The 20607-nt window shown below is 36.1% G+C and overlaps 1 protein-coding gene across 4 annotated transcripts in view; it reads left to right on the top strand.

The window, feature by feature from the left end:
• LOC129731958 (cGMP-dependent 3',5'-cyclic phosphodiesterase-like) overlaps positions 1-20607 on the top strand; it is a 120777-nt gene that overhangs the window by 80862 nt on the left and 19308 nt on the right. For all 4 annotated transcript variants that reach the window (XM_055692369.1, XM_055692366.1, XM_055692367.1 and 1 more), the window contains exon 7: positions 19780-19910. In XM_055692369.1, the coding sequence (XP_055548344.1) occupies positions 19780-19910 (131 nt within the window). The remainder of the gene's footprint in view (positions 1-19779; positions 19911-20607) is intronic.

Here is a 20607-nt window from a genome sequence, read left to right as displayed (position 1 = left end):
CCCGTTTCTGCATCCCTCCCATCACTGTAAAAGCTGTTCCCAGCTCATGTGTGCTTCCACAACTCTGGTATATGGTGTGACTATCCCTGTACGTACGCACCATCGTCCCCTTCCAGCATGCTTCCTGCAGCGCTACGATGTTGAACTTGCGGGTAGGCCAGCATTGTACCTCGAGACCAGTGAGGAGATGTTTCTAAATAGAAATTTCAAAGTTTATTGATTATAAAATATAACGCTTGCGCGAACTTGTAAGGTGAAAAAATATGGTGAAACCCCTGGTGTATTTTTGATAAAAACGTACAAGCCTCATACCTTTCTTTTTTAAGAAAACCTACTTTGACTGTCTCGATGGATTGCATTAATTAAAAATTTGATTGGATATTATTATCTAAACTTATTTTCCTAAAATGAATTTTGCATTTCTTGTTATTCAGCACAAAGTGTTGAAATACGTGAAGTATCAAGAGTAAGCACATGAAGTCTCAAAAGGTCACATGATATACATTTTATACCCCTCATGATTCGCCCTGGTTTGTATTTGTTAGGGTGGCAATGAAAATCGAATTTTCGAATTCCGCTTAGAAGTAGTGCCAAAAAGTTTCGTCTTTAAGAAAAAAGCCTCCATGCAAAATCTTAGCTCATTTGCAAATTTCAACTCTGACTCTATGGGACTCTATGGGAACACGTACCTCCAAGCGGTCAAAGTTGCTTGAAAAATATCAATATAAAAGCACAGGTAGTAGTACATGAAATTGATTTCTTTTTTTGATGCATAAAATATCGAGATTTGGTATTATCCCGAAAAACATAATGACAAAAAAAATGGACTTTTACTTTGGTTTACAACTATGTATATTAGAAATCAATATTTGTTTTGACCATTCTTGTATTTTTCAAACTCCTTGGACGAACACATACGATTCGCATAGATTCTCTAGGATTCCTCACATTGGATTCGCGAGCGTCCTTGAAAAGGATTCCTGAAAAAAATCCTCAGGAATGCCCTGTATATGGCTCTAGGATTCTTGAATAAGAATCGTGAGTGGGAATTCTCCGGATCGTGTTTGCGATTCCTTTCACGATTCCGTCATCGAATTAAAAGTATCCTGGTGATTCTTACTCAGGATTCTCTGCGTGATAGTAAGGGTCTTCTCAGGAATTTTGAGCAAGACTTTAGCTATTTCCTGTTTGGTTTTGCTGGAAGTCATTCTACAGTAGATTTTGGATTCTATTGTGTTGTTTTTCTGGCGTTTAGAAGTTTTTTTTTTCAATCAATTTCTTTCGGTTTTTTTTTTTGGACTATAAGGGCGTTTGCAAGTATTTAGATTTTTTTACTGACTAAGAGAGATTGTTTTTTCAACAAATGATAATTATGCAACCAACATTTCAGTTTTTTTAACAAAAATTCCCAGCAACATTTGAAATTATTTTCGTTTTAAGTCTCTCCGGAATTAGGAATCATTCCCAGTACAATTTGGAATCAATTTGTACTTGGCCTTTCTCTGTTCTTTTAATGCGTTTCTCAGTCTATTTTAATCCGAGCTTCGACGTGGGATGTAGACAGCCCCCAAGATAACTACCCTGACTTGTTCTCAAACAACTTAATATTGAAAGCTTGCACATATTGTGTGCGAAATATTTGCAATAAAATTGGAAAGAACGATAGAATGCAAAGACCTCTACTTCCGAGACTTCACCGACTATCTTTGACTGTGTGCTGCCTATAAGGTTTCACGGGTTTTCATGTGTTTCTCAATTTGAATGCTAAAGTTTAATTATTATAAAATATAACACTTTTGAAACTACGTTGGACTTGTTAAGTGACCAAAAAATGAGGTAAAACCCCCTTCCTCTCTTGAGCAAAACTATTTTGATTGTCTCGATTGATTCCATTTGTTAGAAATGTCTAGATTTATCTTGCTAAAATAAATTTCGAATGTATCCCCAACGTAAAAAAAGACCTTAGTGTATGCACTCATGATATACATTTTGTACCTTTCATGATTAACCTAAGTCCGTACGTTTGTATAATGCAGACTACATGTGATATTAACAGTGAAAATGATACATCAGAAACGATCCACCTGAAAAATAGTCTAAATTAGTCAATTCATGAGACTATTATAAAATACTGGTTAAAGTAGCATTCTAGAACAGAATTGCTATTTTGCATAATAAGCTAAAGTGTTAAACTAAGTAAAATACTTGAACAGCCCGTAACAACCACGAACACTAATTTGCAGTGTGAAATTTGCACTGTCCTTCAAAAACTTCGTATCAAATCAGTTCAAAAGCGAGAGAATATGATAATTTTCCTTTGATAAAAAATCAAATGCTTAGTTGAAACGGTGTGTCCGAAGTGACGGATTATCGTACTTTAATGTACCTCGGATTTTCTTTCACCAAAAGTTAGTTTGGGTCAAAATCAACCCGTTTTAAAAAAATCCATCGGAGAAAATTTGAAATAAATTGATTTGAATTTTTAGTGTTTTTTCAACCTAAATTTTTCGATTTGATTGGTGATCTATACAAATAGTGTAACATCAACATGTAGAAAATTGAGTGCCATTTCAACAACCTGCGTTTCTTTAATGAAAAATTTTTACTTTTAACCGAATCGCTTGCAACAATTTATAATTATTACAGTCCCTCCACAATTATGGATCACTTAAAAAGATGTATGAATTCAAAAAAATCATTTCTGGCCAATTTTATTGTATAAAAGTAATCTATAAATGTTTTCAGTTACATAAATATGTAATCTTTCACTTGATTGAGTATTTGTTTCCATGTTTCATAAATATTTCTCAGAAAATATATTTATTTTATTACAACTCATCAAATACAAAATTATGGATCACTTTTCAGAGCGGTCCAAATTATAAAACAATTTGCATCATATTAAACAGTTTTCGGCAATGAAATTGATTAATGAACATTATTCAAATTATGTAATATAAAGAATTGCCATGTTCCATATCGTTTTAAAGATCTCACATTGCCTGGTCACATTTTATGTGACTTTCGAGGTTGCGGTAAGAATGAGAGTCCAGGTATGTCACTCCCGATGGTAGCGATGAACCGTTACATATGGTACATCATAACTTTTTGCCGCTCCACGTAGCTTTGCCGTCCCACGTGCTTTGAGAACAGTATTTTTCAAAGACTCAACACTTTAGCTTCCGTTTAGAGCCCAATAGAAGTTGATAGGGTGTTTTAATTGGTTATAATCATATTTGAATCGAAGTGATTCATAACTGTGAGAAACTACCTTGTCTTGGTCCCTATCATGAAACATTTAGAAAATAACTTATTTGTATCGAAAAATCGCTATAAACTATCAACATTTTGGTAAATAGTCAAGAACTCACCTTGATTTTTGTGTATTAGTTTTTTTCTTGCCCGAGAATTAGCTATTATATCACATAGAAACCTTAGCGCGCTACTTACGCTGATTGAGAAAAACGATAAATACTTTGATAGATTGTAGATTACAATATTATACGCTTATAAAAAACGTATCTATCTTGGGATAGAAACGATGTTTTCTGTGTTCAAAGCTAGCAAATATGGTATGTTTTACTGCAAAAATGCTACATGCCTTCAAACAGTTTTTTTTTAACTGAGTCAAATAACATAAAACACAAAAGTGATCCGTAATTGTGGGAGATCCATTATTGTTGGGGGAGTGTATACATGATAAAATACGTCAAAAGTTGTTAATTGTTTTTAATCTGTCTGATTTCATATCTTTGTTACAAAAGTTAATAAAAACTCAAATGTTTTATTCCGGGTTAATTTTTTCTAGGTGGTTAAAACATACTATAGTATACAATATAGCAGCTTCGGCAAAGAACTACATCCCCTATCTTTGTCGCATTCGAAAGTGAAGCACTGTTTATGGTTTTTGTCAGCGTATTATGTGTCAATTTAAGTTTTTTCACTTTTCTGAAACACAAAAGACATATTTTAGGCCGATTTTGTTCGTGTGTTTTCTTAATTTTGTACAATCTGCCGAAAACAACTAGACGAGCCGTCGTTTGTTTTAACATTTTCGAAATGGTTTGTTAATATCACTGTTTCACATGTGTTGTAAATCATAGCAATCACTGATTTTTTTACATGCACCATTGCAACCAAGGTTACTTTGCAGTGAGTGAATAACAAATGCATATCAACCACTAATATATAAATGTGTTCGGGTTTTTTCGTAATGTTTTTTACAATACTTGTGTATATATCTCATTTTTTCTTCAAGATGTAAACTAAAAATCTACTAGGAAAGCTGTTTTAAGCTTAAGATTATGATGAAGTTATTTATTTTGAACGTTATCAGTGTATTTCACATTAAAAATTAGTATAATTGAAAAAAAATACATAAAAAATTTAAATCAATTTTATTAAATTTTCCCCCGATGGATTTTTTTAAAACCGGTTGATTTTGAAACGTATGGACCCAAACTAACTTTTGGTGAAAGAAAATCCGAGGTACATTAAGGTATGATAATCCGGCATTTCGGACACACCGGTATTCTACAACAGCGGTATTCTACAACACGTAGACCTATAGGTTCGAGTGAATAGAGCGTCGAAACGAGTCCGTGTCATGGTTACAAACAGCTACCTAAGCAACAGGCTCGCAAATGGGATGTGAAAGATTGGAAATGTTCTTTTTCAAGCAATTACTAGAATTTAGAGAATACTATTCACATCAGTTTCTGCTTTGCTAACGCACCAGTGGAGACAAGAACGAGAAAAAACGATATTTGGCGAAAATGTTGTTCTTCAAGGTGTTAATTGGTCGGTGTTAAGTCAGACCGGACCAAGTCGCAAAATTGAAAAAAACGAGTTAACAATAGTATTGGATAGAGATTTTCTTAAGCTACATCACACAACAATCAGATTTTATTTATCTCTAAAACAGCAGAAATAACAGCATGATTTTTGTCTGCATGACCAATGGAAAGCGATTACAGTGTTCAGTCAGAATGGACCAAGTGTTTATTTTCAAGGAGACTGCCTTCGCACAGCTGTTGATAAAAGCGAACGAACGGAAGAATTTTCAAGCGTTTTTCCGGATTTCTTTGTATCAGAGAACTCTTTCACTCACCCCCCCATCGGAATCTGTAAAGTTTCACGCACTGCCGTGGTTTTGAATGTGTTTTTGGACCATTTATTGCTGTCACTAACATGACCTGATATCATGCCTTATAGTGTGCAGATAAAGTGAACCATGTGTTAAGCAGAAAAAAATTGAAATTATCGGAATTTATAGCATCGGTTTGAAGTCAACATAAATTAATTTCAACACTATTAGGCAACTTATCGGAATGCTTCTTTGCCCGTTAGTCAAAAAAGTATACTTTACCAGTAAATAAGGAAAATGTACATGGTCCACTCTGATTGAACACGTAAATGAGAAACGTTAGTCATTCGTGTGGGTGACACAACATTCCACAATTTCAGAAAGAAGTTCAAGTTACAGTAGTAATACTGACTTAAAACTTAATGATTTTACCAATGAATTATATCCTCAGGAGGATGAAATAAGTGGTAAGTGTATGTTTATTACTGTTTTATGCAAGCTAATTAGATTTAAAAAGGGCAACACAAGCGATTGTTTGGTGAAGACCTTTCATATTAATACAAGAAGAAGCTGACTCGATTGACATTTAAGTGTGTAAATCATGTTGTCAATATCTATTTAATATTATTTTCTAATCAATAATGGAGAACCTGTGCCAACTTTTCATGAAGCTGTCCTTGATGCACTACATCCAAACGTAATAGAAATTCCAGAACCAAAACACGAGGAAACAATCCAGTCCAATATCAATTCTACGGCAATTTTGGCCAAAGTTGCAGAGAAAGTGGATGATTACGAATAACTTAATTGAGTGAATTAACCATATTTTTGTTTCATTAAAACATTCCGCTCCTACCATTGATTTGTTGAAACAAACACAGTTTAAAGTTTATTCAAACTATTTTCAATAATTGTTGATGTCTCAGAAGCTAACCATGTAGATTAAAAACTTTTTGACTGTTCGACGATCAATGAACTAAAATTATTTGTTCAATTGTTCAGTCATAATGGACCAAGTCATTAATGATTCTTCTTTGATTCAATCAGAGTGGACCAAGTACATTTAATCAGTTACAAACCTGTCCTTTTTGACCTCACGGCACTCCTTTTTTTCAATTGTCACATTGCATGATACAGTTCGAGAGTTACTCCAACTTATAACATCAAAACTGCGCGAAAATATTGAAAACTTCAAAATTCCCAGAGCAACAAACTTCAAACTCGTTTTTCTCGAAATGATCATAATGTCACTTGGTCCTGTCAGACTTAACACCAACCAATTAACTTACGAATTCGTTAACGATGATTTTTCTCTCAATGTCGCGTTTGTGATAACGACTCCTAATTTCCGTTTCGACAGGCATGAAATCGTACCAAACTTCTCCCTGTTTTGCAACGTACCAAACTTGAAACAAAGAAGGTGCAATGCGTAAAGCACTCACTCAATATCTACCTTATACATAACAATTTGATGGACGATGTCGGAAACTATGACGATAACATAAATATTATATTCCACATCAAGGTACGCAACGCGCTTGATTGATTAACACCGCATCAGCAGAAGTTGATTATGGGATTCACAGTGCACTCGGAGCGTGTACTGGAAGTAAATTTATGGAGTTGACTTTTAATATTTATATTAGAGAGAAAAAAGCAGTTTCTTGTTGTTAATGGATTGTATGAGAAACGTAATCCAAAATCTAAAAAAGACTAATTAGAGGTTGAGCTTCAAAAATTAGGGCTTACATGCTAATTGAATTTATCTTAAGATCAATCCGGATTCAAAATACCTTGTCTAACCAATGACCAACAACAACATTCGTCAGCTGCTATTAATAAAGCTGACTTACGAACAATTCCTCACAGCGGTGACAGAAAAGACCGGAAAGAATTACATTCATGGATGAAAGTTCACTTTTGAACAAACTCATGTAATGACTATAAGGAGACTGCCTTAATGCTACCTATCAACATTGGCTTTTTGGTGTCGAACGAATAGATTCCAGAACAAATTTATGTATAATCCATTGAGTCTTGCAAGGCACCCTTTATAGAAACATACAGTAACTAGCAATCCTCTAGAGTGCTAGAATGAATTTAAGACATAAACCACAGCCTTTAAAGTTAAAATTTTTGTACAAGCACAACAGCCACGAACGTTTCCTGGTACTGTTTCAATAGTGATTTCTGCTCAACAGCATGACTAATAGCGGTACGCAACATCTCTTTTTGTCGTTGGTACGTTATCACCGGTAAAATCTTCCGAGAATCCACTCTTTATTCAGTTCACTGTGCTATCCAGAAGCTTAGCACACACGTGAATGAACCGTAAACTCTATCCTCTTGCCTGAGTGATGTCCTGTAAATATTTGTGCAATCCACTCGAAAAAGCTGATTCAGCTCTTTTGTGTGAAATTCAATGAATTCCTATCCATGCTTCTTCACTTTCATCTGGCATCTGTACGCAACATTGAGTCGTTTCTGTATACCAAAATGCTATACATTCAACCTTAGTGCACAGGGTTACTTTGGAGCACAGAATTGCGTCAAATGTATCCTTTAAATTTCAACCACTCACAAGTGAAATTACATAAAATAGTATTGATGACGTAGCTTTCTGAACATTAAAAAGCGTAAAAGAGCAACAACACAGACAACGACCGACAGGAACGGAAAACCGGTAAATTATATGCTCAGGCACGAGCGGGCGAAGCGTGCTCGGCAAATTGCACATGATAATGTTTCTTGGCACAGATAAGCGTCAAAAGGTTTGATATTTAGAAAGAACTTGAAAGAAGTTACTAGCAATCAGTGTAAACTCGTGAACCACAAGTGTGTTTGCAAATGAATCTTCTGATAACCCATTCGGAACTTCTAACTCGCATAAGCTTTTTCAGAGAGCATCGAAGCTCTAATTCGTAACAACCTAGCGTGTACCGCAGCGATGTAATGTAATGTAATGTATCTGCTCACTTTGCGTAACCTCGTATCAGCATGCACCAATAAATCGAGGTCAGTTTTGTGACGTAGCTTTGTGTCGCCAACCCTGTTTTACGTCGACGAAGAGAGCACGCTAAACACACCACAACAAAACGGTGTGTGGCTGTTTCATGCTTATCTCAATTGAAGAAAATGTCGTAAACATACTTGTTACGTGCTAGGTACACATATCGGGACTACGGTTTCGTGTATGCACCTTTGCTCACGACAAAACAAAAACGGTTGTTTATCTCGATTACTAAATTGTCGCTACCGGTCATGTCCCGGCGAGTTTGCTCAGCTGGGCTGAATATGTGCATTCTTTTGATTCTGGTGCAAAAAGAGGCAACGTGACCAAATTTCTAATAACTTGTTGTGGACCTTGAGCTTGACAATTCAATAAGCTCTGTTTTTTGTAATGGATAAGTTGATTACTAATTAGAGCTTAGCGCGTTTTTTGAATTCCACAAAGTTTTTATGTCTCCATCTATATAGCATGGAAATCTTCTGCAACACTGATTCAATATAATCTAACTCGCATTCTGCAATTCAAACATCTGTCTATGTCTTACTAAATTGATGACCCGGGTCCATCTCAGATCTTTAATAATCTTTTAGCAAACAGTAATTAGGATTACGGATTTAATCATACTTCTTCAAACACTTGGAAAAAAAATATTTTTTATAAAGTCAATAAAAAAAATGTTACTGAACAAATTATTATTTGTGCAAATATATCGCCGTGGGTATTTCAGCAGACTTCAAAAAGAAATCACAATTATTCTGCTCAGTGTAATTAACGACAGATTTAATATGCTAATGAAATTATTCATTTTCGTCAACAAAGAAGGGGAAAAAACAACCGAATACCCCAACATCTGCATAATCTGATCAAGCCACAGTGAACGCCCTCAGAAGAGCGCAGCCTCCCCTTCAACATCACCAAGGCATGATTCAATTCATTCCCATAATCGAATCGAGAGCAGCTCAACAATTGGATTAATTCGTGCTTCAGCAAACTGACAGCCGATTAGCTTCTATCTATGACGGTGACGATCGTTTAGGCATTCGCGCACACACACACACATTATGATGATAGAAATTGTCGACAATTCACCGCTGACTATGCTGGGTGGAAGCCCCATTACGAGCATCGTTGTCATCAGCTGGAAAATTTCTAGCCTCCAGGTGTCATCCGCAAATGATACTGGAAGCCATCGAATTACAAACTATATGCGGGGTTACCGCCAGCTGCTGCTGGTAGGCATTAGGTTCCGATCCAATTTAAGCCGGCATGATAAATTGAGATTTTGTTATTCGATAATGCATGTCAATAACAATAAATTATACTAGATGCGGGGTTTATTAGATCTATCGTAGTTTCTGGAAACGCGTCGGTAACTATCAGTTGGCCAATGGGAGCTGATTGGTTGTGAATAATCAAGTGCCGAAAATAGATACGCTTTGTCCATACAGTGTGTGTTCTTTTACCACAAATTTTATTGAAAAGTCAAACGTTAATATTTATTATAGTGTTGCAAAGCTTATTCTTTGATTTAAAGTTGAACATCGAACTAAAAATCATCGATAAGAATATAGAAATGATATGACACGGATTTCGGTGGAAACTATCTGTGTGTGACACAAAACGCGGGGAATACGCAGCGCGTAGATAAATTTTGTGCAAAAGCGGAGTTGAAGTGCTACCGAATTTCAGTTTGCACATACATCACTGAACAGCAATGGAATAAACACTATACAACGCAAACAAGTTTCAACAGTCAGAGTGCGTGCAGATTAAAATAAAATTCCACTTTTAATTCTAGCGCAAAACGAGAAAATATTAAATCTTCAATAATTTGTTTGTTGTCCTTATAAGGACAGTTGATTTTTAGTTTCATATCGGATATAATATTGATCGCATCGGTGTGCTACCTCAACAGAGGGGATACAATACATTTGTTTGAAAGCTGTTTCCACACTAAAAATTTGACGACCCATATAATTTGAATACCATTATCCTAAATCGTTTGTGTGTTGTCAAAATGAGGCAACTTTTCATTGGGTGCATCCACTACAGATGCTGCCCGCTGCCGCACAAGGACAACATTTTACTCAAGGAAGTGCCGCTGCATCAGCTGGCCCTGCCACTATCGATGCTGATACCCGCTGCAACTGCTGCTGCTATCCGCTGCCATTGCTATCCGCTATAATGTTGCTGCTGCTGCTAAGTAAGAACTGTTGTAGTTACTGTCTAGAACTAATGTGAGCAGTATCGGCTGAAATAGGCTCTCACATTACTTAAGAGGTTATATACCTTTTTAGTTTTCAAAAAACTGGAAAAAATTTTATTACATTTTCTTCAAATACAACATCTTGAGAACATTTCCACAAATTTTCATAAAGATCTGAGCAATAGGAAGAAAGTTAGAGCGATTTGCAACGCGCCTCGCCACGGCCGCATAAGCTAAACTTGAAACTTTTCACGCGATTATCTCGGAATAGTTTTTTCCGGAAAATGACTTTGCCGTGATCCTGATTGCGGAAAAACTACTGTACCGATTTCCTTCATCTTTTTTTTTAAATTTTCGTTATTAAATTCGCCGGTCCCTGAACGATCGCTTTTTGGAACATACAGTTACATTTTGCCGCAAAAAATTTTTCAATGCAATTTTTTGCGCTCAAAACGTGCATTTTTTGGGAAAAACGTTCCCGTTTGCACTTAAAACAAAAAACTCATAAAAGCGATCGTTCAAGGACCCGGCACACTTCTAAACTAATGAAATAATATGAGTTTTTTGATTTCGGTTGATCCGCTGAATCTCTATCAGGATCACCGCAAGCCTCTGTAAAAAAATAGCGTTTCGGGGAAACGGCCATTACTCCAGTAATAATTGGTATATCTCAAAATCAAACGTATTTTCTTGTTGTTGAAAAGCTGTACTTTCAGAAAAATACCACTTTGATGCAATGAAAATGGTGCTATGCACTTAAAAATAAATTCAAACTTCCCTCATTTTTCTCCACCAAAAAGGTATATAACCCCTTAAAGAAAAGATAATTCAGTACGTTCTAAAATACAAGGAGATGAAGTAAAATTTATAACTGTTTCATCATTCAAAATGAAGTGTAATTAGTTTAAGAGAAAATATTAACACTCCAATTAGGCATTTAATTTATCCTGAAAAGGACAATTTGCTGTTTAATTCAATATCGGATGAGATGCTGATCAAATCTTTGCGATATGTTATCATACAGATAACGCAGTGAAAAGCTGTTTTAACACTGAAAATACGCCGGTTCATGTATTTGGAACTCCAGCTTTCCAAATCGTTGGTGTGTTGTCTAAATGAGGCAACTTTTCATTGGAGGAAATAGCCGGGTTATGTATCTACTACTGTTACTGCCCACTACCGCACAAAGGCAACACTTTACTAAAGGAAGTGCCGCTGCATTAACTGGCCCTACCACTATCTATGCTGCTACCCGTTGCCAGTGGCAACTTGCCACAAGTTGCTGCTGCTAACCGTTTCCTCAGCTGGTGCTGCTATCCGCTGCCACTGCTACTACTAAGTGAGGACTGCTGTTGTCGCTGTCTAGAACTAATATGAGCAGTATCGGCTGAAACAGGGCCTTGTATGAGTCAAATAGTACATTCCGAAATATTAGGTCTATAATTCTGTCGACCGTGCTAGGGTCGAAATTTTCGTTTTGACAAGGCTTGAGTTCGAATAATAAAATAACAATCTTCTGCATTTGAAAGGATTCTTAGAAGATTTTCCAATCTATTATTGCAAGAACAAGGGAAATCCATCGAAAACTAACCGGTTTATTACCATTTGAAATATTTTTCACTCACCCGGTTTTTCATTTTACATCCCTATGTAGCCGAGTATGTATCTGAACTTCTGAGAGACGTAGTTCCACGTCAAAAAATACTAAAAAAAGCAAAGCCTTGGTGCTACATTCCGTATCGGAATTCGACCTTCTGTTTACTATACACAGACTTCGCAGCCAACCGTTAAGTGTTCAGGACAATTCTGGGGCTAGCGCTACGATCCTACTGACACTAACAGTCTCTCCCGAGACTAGACTCGAACCTACGACGACTGGCTTGTTAGGCATCGTACCTCGAGACCATCTGGGGAGGCTCGTCAAAAAATACTAGCTTAACAAAAAAAAGTGATGTGCCCCATTGAAACAATGTTCGGTTCGACGCAAACCGCCTGGCTGTTTACTTATCAAATTCTGAAGACAATCGTATCAATGAACTGTTCGAAACGGATGAATCGGTTACTGGGCAAAATAAATCGCAAAGTTCGCTTGTGAATAAATAACAATCACTTTCTTTAAGACCCATGTCTGTGGTTTACGGTTCACTCTGGTCGAACCCATTTCGTTCTTTTCACAGATTACCACAGAGATTTTTTATCATAACACGCATATGAACTGTTCGAATGATATTATTCATTATTGGACATAAAGTACTGTGGAATGGGGTAAAATTGATCAGTGGGATGAAGTTGATCACCTGAAAATTCGTGATAAAAAATACTAATCAAAAGATACTGATCATGCAACACTAGGCAATGTTTATGTGTCCTTTAATGCAACTTTAAAAGAATTCTCATACCTGTCAAAATTTACCCTTGCATGCCCGGTGTAATTTTTCATATTTTCGGAAAATTCTAATAACTCAGTCAAAACTCAATTAAATTTAATCAAACAAGTTTCCAAATTAGAAAAAAAATATTGAGTTTACTTAAAGCAATATCAATGAAGGGTTAGTGTGAAACTTTGACCGCTTTGAGGCACGTGTTCCCGATGTCCGATCGAGCTGGAATTTTGCATGGGGACTTTTTTCGAGAAGACGAAGCTTTTGAAAAATCGATTTTTATTGGCACTCTACTGTAGAGGCGCTCGAATATGCAACAATTGATTCAGTAAGATAAGTACAATTTATTGTTTCGATTTTGTTATGTGTTGATATTCGAGGTCATACCCAGTGAAAAACATTTGACGCCCTATTTTACGCCGCACTGAAATACATAATCATACATTCTTAACGTGTTTGCTTATCAAGATGAGTGACATTTCCCGTACATACGTATATAAACGTAAATAGACCATTTTACGAACTGGTAGTATTAGATACACGGTATTCGCTGATGTTGATGTTGCCTTTATGTGCGTTAAGCCAGCAGTTACATGTTTTTTGTTTAAATTTTATTCATAAATTGAGTAAATTCTCGTAAAATGGCCTATAGCCGTTTAGGATCGTTTCTGTTTCGCTCGACCAGTGAATCGTCGCATCTCCGTGCTCTTATTTTTTTTGCCGATAACATTCGTAGTTGTGTTAGATGCGTGAACGTGTGGATTATCTGTTTGGATGACTTCATGCGGTGAATGGATGTAGAAAGGAGCGACACGTATATGCAATCGCTGCAATGTTGTTGTAATAACCGATTTCAATTCATGTTTTCAGCCGCAGAAAGGAGCCCAACAGCAACTATTGATATATCATGAATTAGTCTTATAAAAATTCATCACTTATTTTGGGAACACAACATAACGGCCGCTTTCTATATGTTTTTCGAATCTATTTTTATTTTTTTTTGCGTTTTCTGCGTTGAAAATCTGAAAATTTCAACTATGAAAGGGAGTCTCCCGAGATCTTCTTTAAATGCTTTACATTAATTTCACATTGTATGTATATGATCATATTTATATTGTTACATTAATCCAATTTAATCATGGTTATCTCACTTATCAAAGTAAATCCTGATCAAAAATCCACCCCACTAACAAAAACTCCCTTCCGTGGTCATTGTAGAGGATGCAGAGGTGTACTCGGTCTCTAGCAAAGCAAAGATTACGTTCTGAAACTCTCTTCTTCTTGTAGGTTCCGTGCCACACTGGTACAACTCTAAATTCTTAGTTCTAGAAAAACATTTCAAAAGGTCCTATCTGCTTTGATCGATTTTTTATCGATCACTTTCATTCAATCACCACAATTTATTAAACACCTTTTATGGCACGTTATTTGCACAACTTGATAGCGGAGGGATCATTCTAGTCTTCTGAAGGAAATCCACGCTTCGGAGAGTTACTGAAGCAGAACTATTACCAAAACGAAAAGACGCTCCGGAAAAACGAAAAAAGCAGATAGGACCTTTTGAAATGTTTATCTAGAGTTCCAAGAGAAATGGGATTGAATATTTATCGTTTAAAATTACCCTTATCACATCCACGAAAACTATGAGCAAGCTAAAATCTCTTCTTTACCATCTTTGGAGCATATTTTTGGCTTGAATACCAAAGACACATCAGCTTATAACTCAGGTTTTTTTGTCAAGTTGTTGTGAAATGAAACTTAACTGTATTTGGCATCGTTTGACATCAAAATTTCAAAATAAAAAAATTTTAAGTTGTGCCGGTGTTGCATAAAACCGACGATATCCCCACCTGTAAGGACGTGGTCGGCGCCGTTATTGGTCTGTAAAAAATTAGGTCATTGAATGATGCACAGTGAGAAGGAATTACCACTTCCAGTCGTTCTTTCAGTTGATTCATTGTGTATCTTAAGTGACTCGGACCTATTACGGAGTAGTACCCATTAACATTAAACTAAGTTAAGCTAAAGTTTAGGGTTTAGAGTTCAATGTTTAGAGTTCAGAGTAATACTGATGAAATCACAGGAAACCACAGAGAATTTAATTTCAGAGCTAGTTTTTGAGCTTTTGCAACCAACCGAATTGAAATCGGTCTAACGACGATCAAATTTAGCAATAAGCAGCTTATTTTTGTTTCCAAACTAGCTGTGATTAATATTTTTCAGTTCAGCGGTCATCATTTATCATGAACATATCGAAAAAAGCGCATTTCCCATAGAATGTATGGATTTCAAGGCAGATCAATTTCACCCCAATTTATCTCATAGTACCTTATAGAATTCTCGAATTTATTTCATGAAGTAGACGATAGAAATTTCACCAATAGCCATAGGGGTTTTTTAGAGCACATACCAGTACTCGTTTTAAAATTATACTATTTCGGGAAAAATGTACAATGTGCTAGTTAATTGGAAATTATTATAAAAACTGATCAATTTCACCCCGTTTGCACATCCACTGGTTTTTATAACTCAATTTGATAAATAATGGCGCTTGGTTCGGTCTGGTCGCACGCCGATCAACTTTCATATCTTAATCGAAAGGTGAAGGTTGCCCCCATTTTGTGGTACAATAGTTGATGCATATTTTTAACATCTAATTAATGAAAGGTTAAATTGAAAATCATTCCTTTTTGGTTTCGTTTCGCAGCATCCAACCAATCACCACCTCGCTTCTGTAGCTAAGAATAGGAAGGTAGAGTGAAGAACCGTACGTGCTACGTGCCGTTTCAAATGCATGCACTGTGACTTTGTGAGGTTGTGGGAATCAGACCTTACTTTTAATGGCTATTCTTGAGCATGGCAAAATGGACCCACTCTCACAAAAAAAAAAACAAGAAAACACACAGATTTTACATAGGACTGTTATGCGAATAGCGGCAGTAAACAGATCTTGAACACTAACGTCTCAATCGATAGGTGGGATTTCCCAAAACTTTTGGTATAATATTTAATTAGCATATCGTTTCTATAGCAAACCTTCTCGCGATGTTAATTTTTGACAGATAATGTAAGTGGCTCCGCTTTTTTTTTCAAGTTTTGTCATTTCCTAAGTTATTCCGTATGTATTTCAAATGTATGAAAAATGAATCTCATTTTGTGTTGGAAAACTTTAAAGGAAGACAATCAAATTCTTCTCATGTAGGGTGGAAGCAGATAGCAGGAAATGACGTACTCTCCGCCATGCAACAGTTTATTACGGTGCTACATGTTGCATATTGTACCTGTACGACTGGGGTACAACGAAATTCTGTTCGTGGTGGCGTTGATTGGCGGCAAACATGAGAACGCAGTTCGAAATGCTGCTGTGAAGTTGAATTAATAGTCTTCCTTAAGACGGTCCAACATTTTGAATGAAGTGTAATGATTTTTAAAACACTGTGGACTTATCGGATTGGTTTTTTATATATCGCAGTTTATGCATCGAGTTGCGGAGAGCAATTCTAGCCGACACTGGAAGATTTTCTGAGGCGAAAAATCTCTGGGATCACGCTTTTCATCGCATGAAGAAGTAAAGCCGTAGGCGCCGGTCTGTTATTCAATGGGTCGTGAGTTGGGATCCTTGGTGGAGTCGCCTCCCCGGGTGTCGGTGATTGGAACAACAACAGTGGCGGAACTAGACCGACGGAAAATAAGCGAGAATAAAAAAAAATTGCCATAATACTCTTGAACTTGTTCTCTAAGAAAAAATTTACTTACTTTTTTTCATCCCAACTTCCTAAACTTTATAACAAGAATAACTTCAAGTGTTCACTAAAAATAGTTAGAAAAAAATATTTTCTAAGGATTTTTTTCCACTTTATATTTTTGTTACAAAGCATTATTATAGTTTTTCTATACAACAAAAGTTTCTGGGCTACAATGTTTTGAATGAAGGGTATGTTACCCTTTTAAAAAGATTCTCTTTAATCTCAAAAAAATTCTTCCGTAATAATTTTGTGACATATATACAAATGGCAAGATTTGGGGACTTAGGGATTTTCGGAATTTTTTTATATTTTAGAATTTCGGCTTTTTGATAATTTAACAGTTTCTGAACTGTTTCAATGCTTTAGGACTTTATTAGTGCATAATTTATTGTTTTCAAAATCATCATTCAACAATCAATTTTTGACTATGGTTCTATAAAGTGGTTGTCGAAGATTCAAAGAATTCTAAAAACTATTTATTTTGAAATTTAAAACATTGAAGCACCAAGAATTTTTTCCGGGATTTTAGAAATTACGATTTTTTTATGTGACACAATGCCAAATGCCTTAGAAATGTATTAACGTCGAGATCTGGTGTTATCTCAAGAAAAAAAGTTCCGGAAAATGACTTTTGGGACATAAAAATTTTCAAGCATCAGGAATTCCTTATCTCAAAAATTCTCTAAGAAATTTTGAATTTTTTGAGTCCTACTTCTAAGCGCAATTCGAAGCTAAAATTTATCTCATATAGCGTATCGGCTCTATTATCGTCAGGTTTTATCTATTATAGTCAGGGGGTAAATGATGACCTAGAGCGTTAAATTTTTTGTATGATGGTTCTTCATATTGCAGAGCATCTTCTTCGTTCACCCCGCGGACGATAATTCTAAGCGAAAGTCATTGCTGCCCGCATACTCAGGAAATCTGTGCCAGGCGTGCTCACACATGATTTTTTCATTGTTCGTGGAAATTCCATCTTGAAATTTTTTGTCAATTTTCAGTGCTGAACAATGAAGCAATAATGATAACTGAAGTACCTATCACAAAATTGCCCATCATTTTATCCATCCTTTATTTATTTATTCATTTATTTATTCATACCATCTGACCTATTTGGTCCTAATGAAGTGGGTTGGGTGGGGAGAAGCCCATTCGAGAAATTCCTTACGAAACGCTCAAATGCGCGTAAAAACCCTGCCATCTTTTGATTGAACATTAACGTATGAGGAAAAAAATCCGAACAAACTTTCAATTCCAAATTAAAATCTTGCGTAACTTATTTTTCTATACTTGTTTGTTTATTCTAGTAATGTAACTCATTTACAAACCTCATAGGTAAAACTCAGCTCCACATCGCGCTGATTTCCTGATACTCTGGGGTACTTGCTTTATAGCTTCCTGAATTCCGGATGTTTCAATTGTTTTGAGCTCCTTCTTGATTTTTCTCTCAAACAATCGACGTTTTTTGCTCTGTAACCTTTATGGTTGACCATTCGCTTCAAATTTGCTCGGAAAATTTCAATAGACTGCAGCAGTGGCACATTTTGAGGATTGTTTTCTCTCGGAATGAATCCGATATTGCCTTGCCGCAAATCCGCTAAAGTTGCATTAGCATAGTTTGACAATGCAAGGTCTGGCCAAAACACTACTTTGTCATTTTTATAGTGCTTATATTTATAGTTTTAAACCCATTTTATGCAGATACTAGTTCATCGTTTTTTAATGAATCGGATATTTATTGCCTAGCTCACGATATGATCACGCCGACCGACCAGGCGTTTCCACCCTTAATTTCGCTCGAACTTTGCTCTCTTGCAAAGTGCATTTTCGTTCGGAACCAGATTTTCTTTTGAAGGTATTTCCATTCCGAAGAGTTTGTCAATAATGTATATAAATGTTTTTTTCTATATCCAAGATATTTAGAATAGTGGAACACTTTACTAGATTTTTAGATTACTTTACTAGATTTTTCTTTATTTCGCTCACAAAAATTACAAATCAATTTACGACGATCTTCTTCCGACCACGCATTTTTCCCAACTAAGCGTCACTTGACAGAATCGACTAGTCGTGTTACCAGTTATATAAAAGTGGATCTTCATTTGGTGGAAAAGGATTTTTCGATTTGTGCAGCACCTTGAAATCGTAGACCAATTTAAAAGTTGTTCGGATTTTTTTCCTCACACGTTAACATTCCTCAAACTTAATCTAACAACAATTAAATATTCATGACTGTAATCCATCATGTGGACAGACAAGTATTACCGTTTGAAATATTTAATACACACCTTGGATTAAGGTTTCGTAGAATGTATTGCGATATAGTGCGGTAAGACGTAGTCCTACATCAAAAGAGCGTCGGTAATAAAATTAAGAAACAAGCTTATTGTAGGGGTATTAATTCTATATTCGAATTTAGTCAAATTTATGATATCGATCGGTTAGAAAATTAATTTTTTTTTTTAGTTTTTAATCGAGTATCAATGTTTTATGAGATGAATATAAAGGCTAAAATGAATAATGGAACAAATCTTCCATTTCACTTTTTTTCGCGTTCCAATTTTGTCAAACAATTGGTTTTCTACCCCATGTAGAATATCGTAACAATATCGCCTGTTCCCCTCGAATTTAATTTACGAATACCGCCTGAGGAGGAAATAATTTCCTACTAATTTCAAGCTCGAAAGGTAACGTACAAATGAGCAAAAGTTCAGCCGAATTGCTTACAATTATATTCAATTGATGGCGTTTGCTTTAAAAATTATTCTCTGTATTCGTGCGTAACCACGCGCACCCATCGCACGCTAGTTTGATGTAGACGCACAGTATTCTCCGTTCTAACGAACGTCGTGTTTAACTATTCAGATTTTAGGTCATGGGTTTGACCGTAAACTTTACTAGCGTTAGAATAGTTTAGTTTATACACCATTGAAACGAATCAGTTGTTTCCGTAGTCACTTCCCGAATGCAGTTTCACAGTTTTATTGGACACTAACTGAAAAGGAAAAAAAATACATTTCATGCATACATGTTTTGTTTGAGTGCAAAATCATTCCGTGTGCCGTATGTTGAATTCTGATTTGCCTGTTAATAAAGCTTGCCGTAACGAGTTCGAGTTGAATTTTGTTGTAATTTCTAGCATAAAACAACATCATTATATCGACCGCCAGCCGTGTGCGATAGTAACTTTTGGGTAAGAACAAAGTTTTACGTTCGCTTTATCATCAACATCAACGCAGCACATTGTCTATGTCTCCTGGTCCCTCTCTTGGCACAGTATGATGTTAGTTTGTAATTATCTGAGAATTTCTAATTAATATCAAGTCGTCACTATTATCTCTCCGTTTCAGGCGACCTGGGCCAGCTGCTGCAAGGTGTCATGACGGAAGCCAAAGAACTCACCGCTGCGGAACGCTGCTCTTTGTTCCTGCTGGATAAACATACCGGCGAACTGGTGTCAAAAGTGTTTGACGGTAATGAGGTGAGCTGAACCTGATGTTTGTTTTGTTTGCTTAGTGTTTCCTTTACATAAAAGTTCTTCCGACCTTCGGGGATGATGGGTTACTTTGTACTGTTGGTGAGATTCTATACCTATTGTACGCGAAAATTTCCTTGCAAATTTTTTCTTATCATCAGGTACTGGGGGGTTAGAAACAGCAGTCTTAAAACGCGTACATCTAAAATAATCAATAAATACGTGTGACCTATTGCTCGCAATTCTAACGCCCTTGCTGCCAATTGCATATCTTTCAACAGTAGTTGAAATGCCAACCCAACAAGAGTTATACCAATCTCGCTCGCTACTGTAGATGTATCGAATTTCAACTAGGCAATCAATTTCCCTGTCTTATCTACTATCCCATCTTTCCGCAACGATTTACGTCCCAAATAAAACCAAACAAACGAATAAAACACATGATGAAACTACATACATAGTTCTCCATCGGAAAACCGATCTCCGAAACGTATGTAGTGCGAAAACGAATGCGGCATCAAATTAGGTTTAACTAGGTCAAAACCCTTCCTGGTTGATGTTTCAGCACAAATGCGCTGTGTGTACTGTGCAAAGTTTGTTGAAAATCTGCGGGAAATATGATGTTGCAAACTGGTTCGGCACTTTGTCGCTGTGCCATAAAAGGACGGGAGATGGTCAATATGTATTTAATTTTTGACTGAAA

Source organism: Wyeomyia smithii, chromosome 3 (assembly GCF_029784165.1).
Source record: "Wyeomyia smithii strain HCP4-BCI-WySm-NY-G18 chromosome 3, ASM2978416v1, whole genome shotgun sequence".
In the NCBI taxonomy this organism is placed as follows: Eukaryota; Metazoa; Arthropoda; class Insecta; order Diptera; family Culicidae; genus Wyeomyia; species Wyeomyia smithii.
The sequence above is the reverse complement of the archived record's forward strand: the minus strand, read 5'-3'. Positions and strand labels throughout refer to the sequence as shown.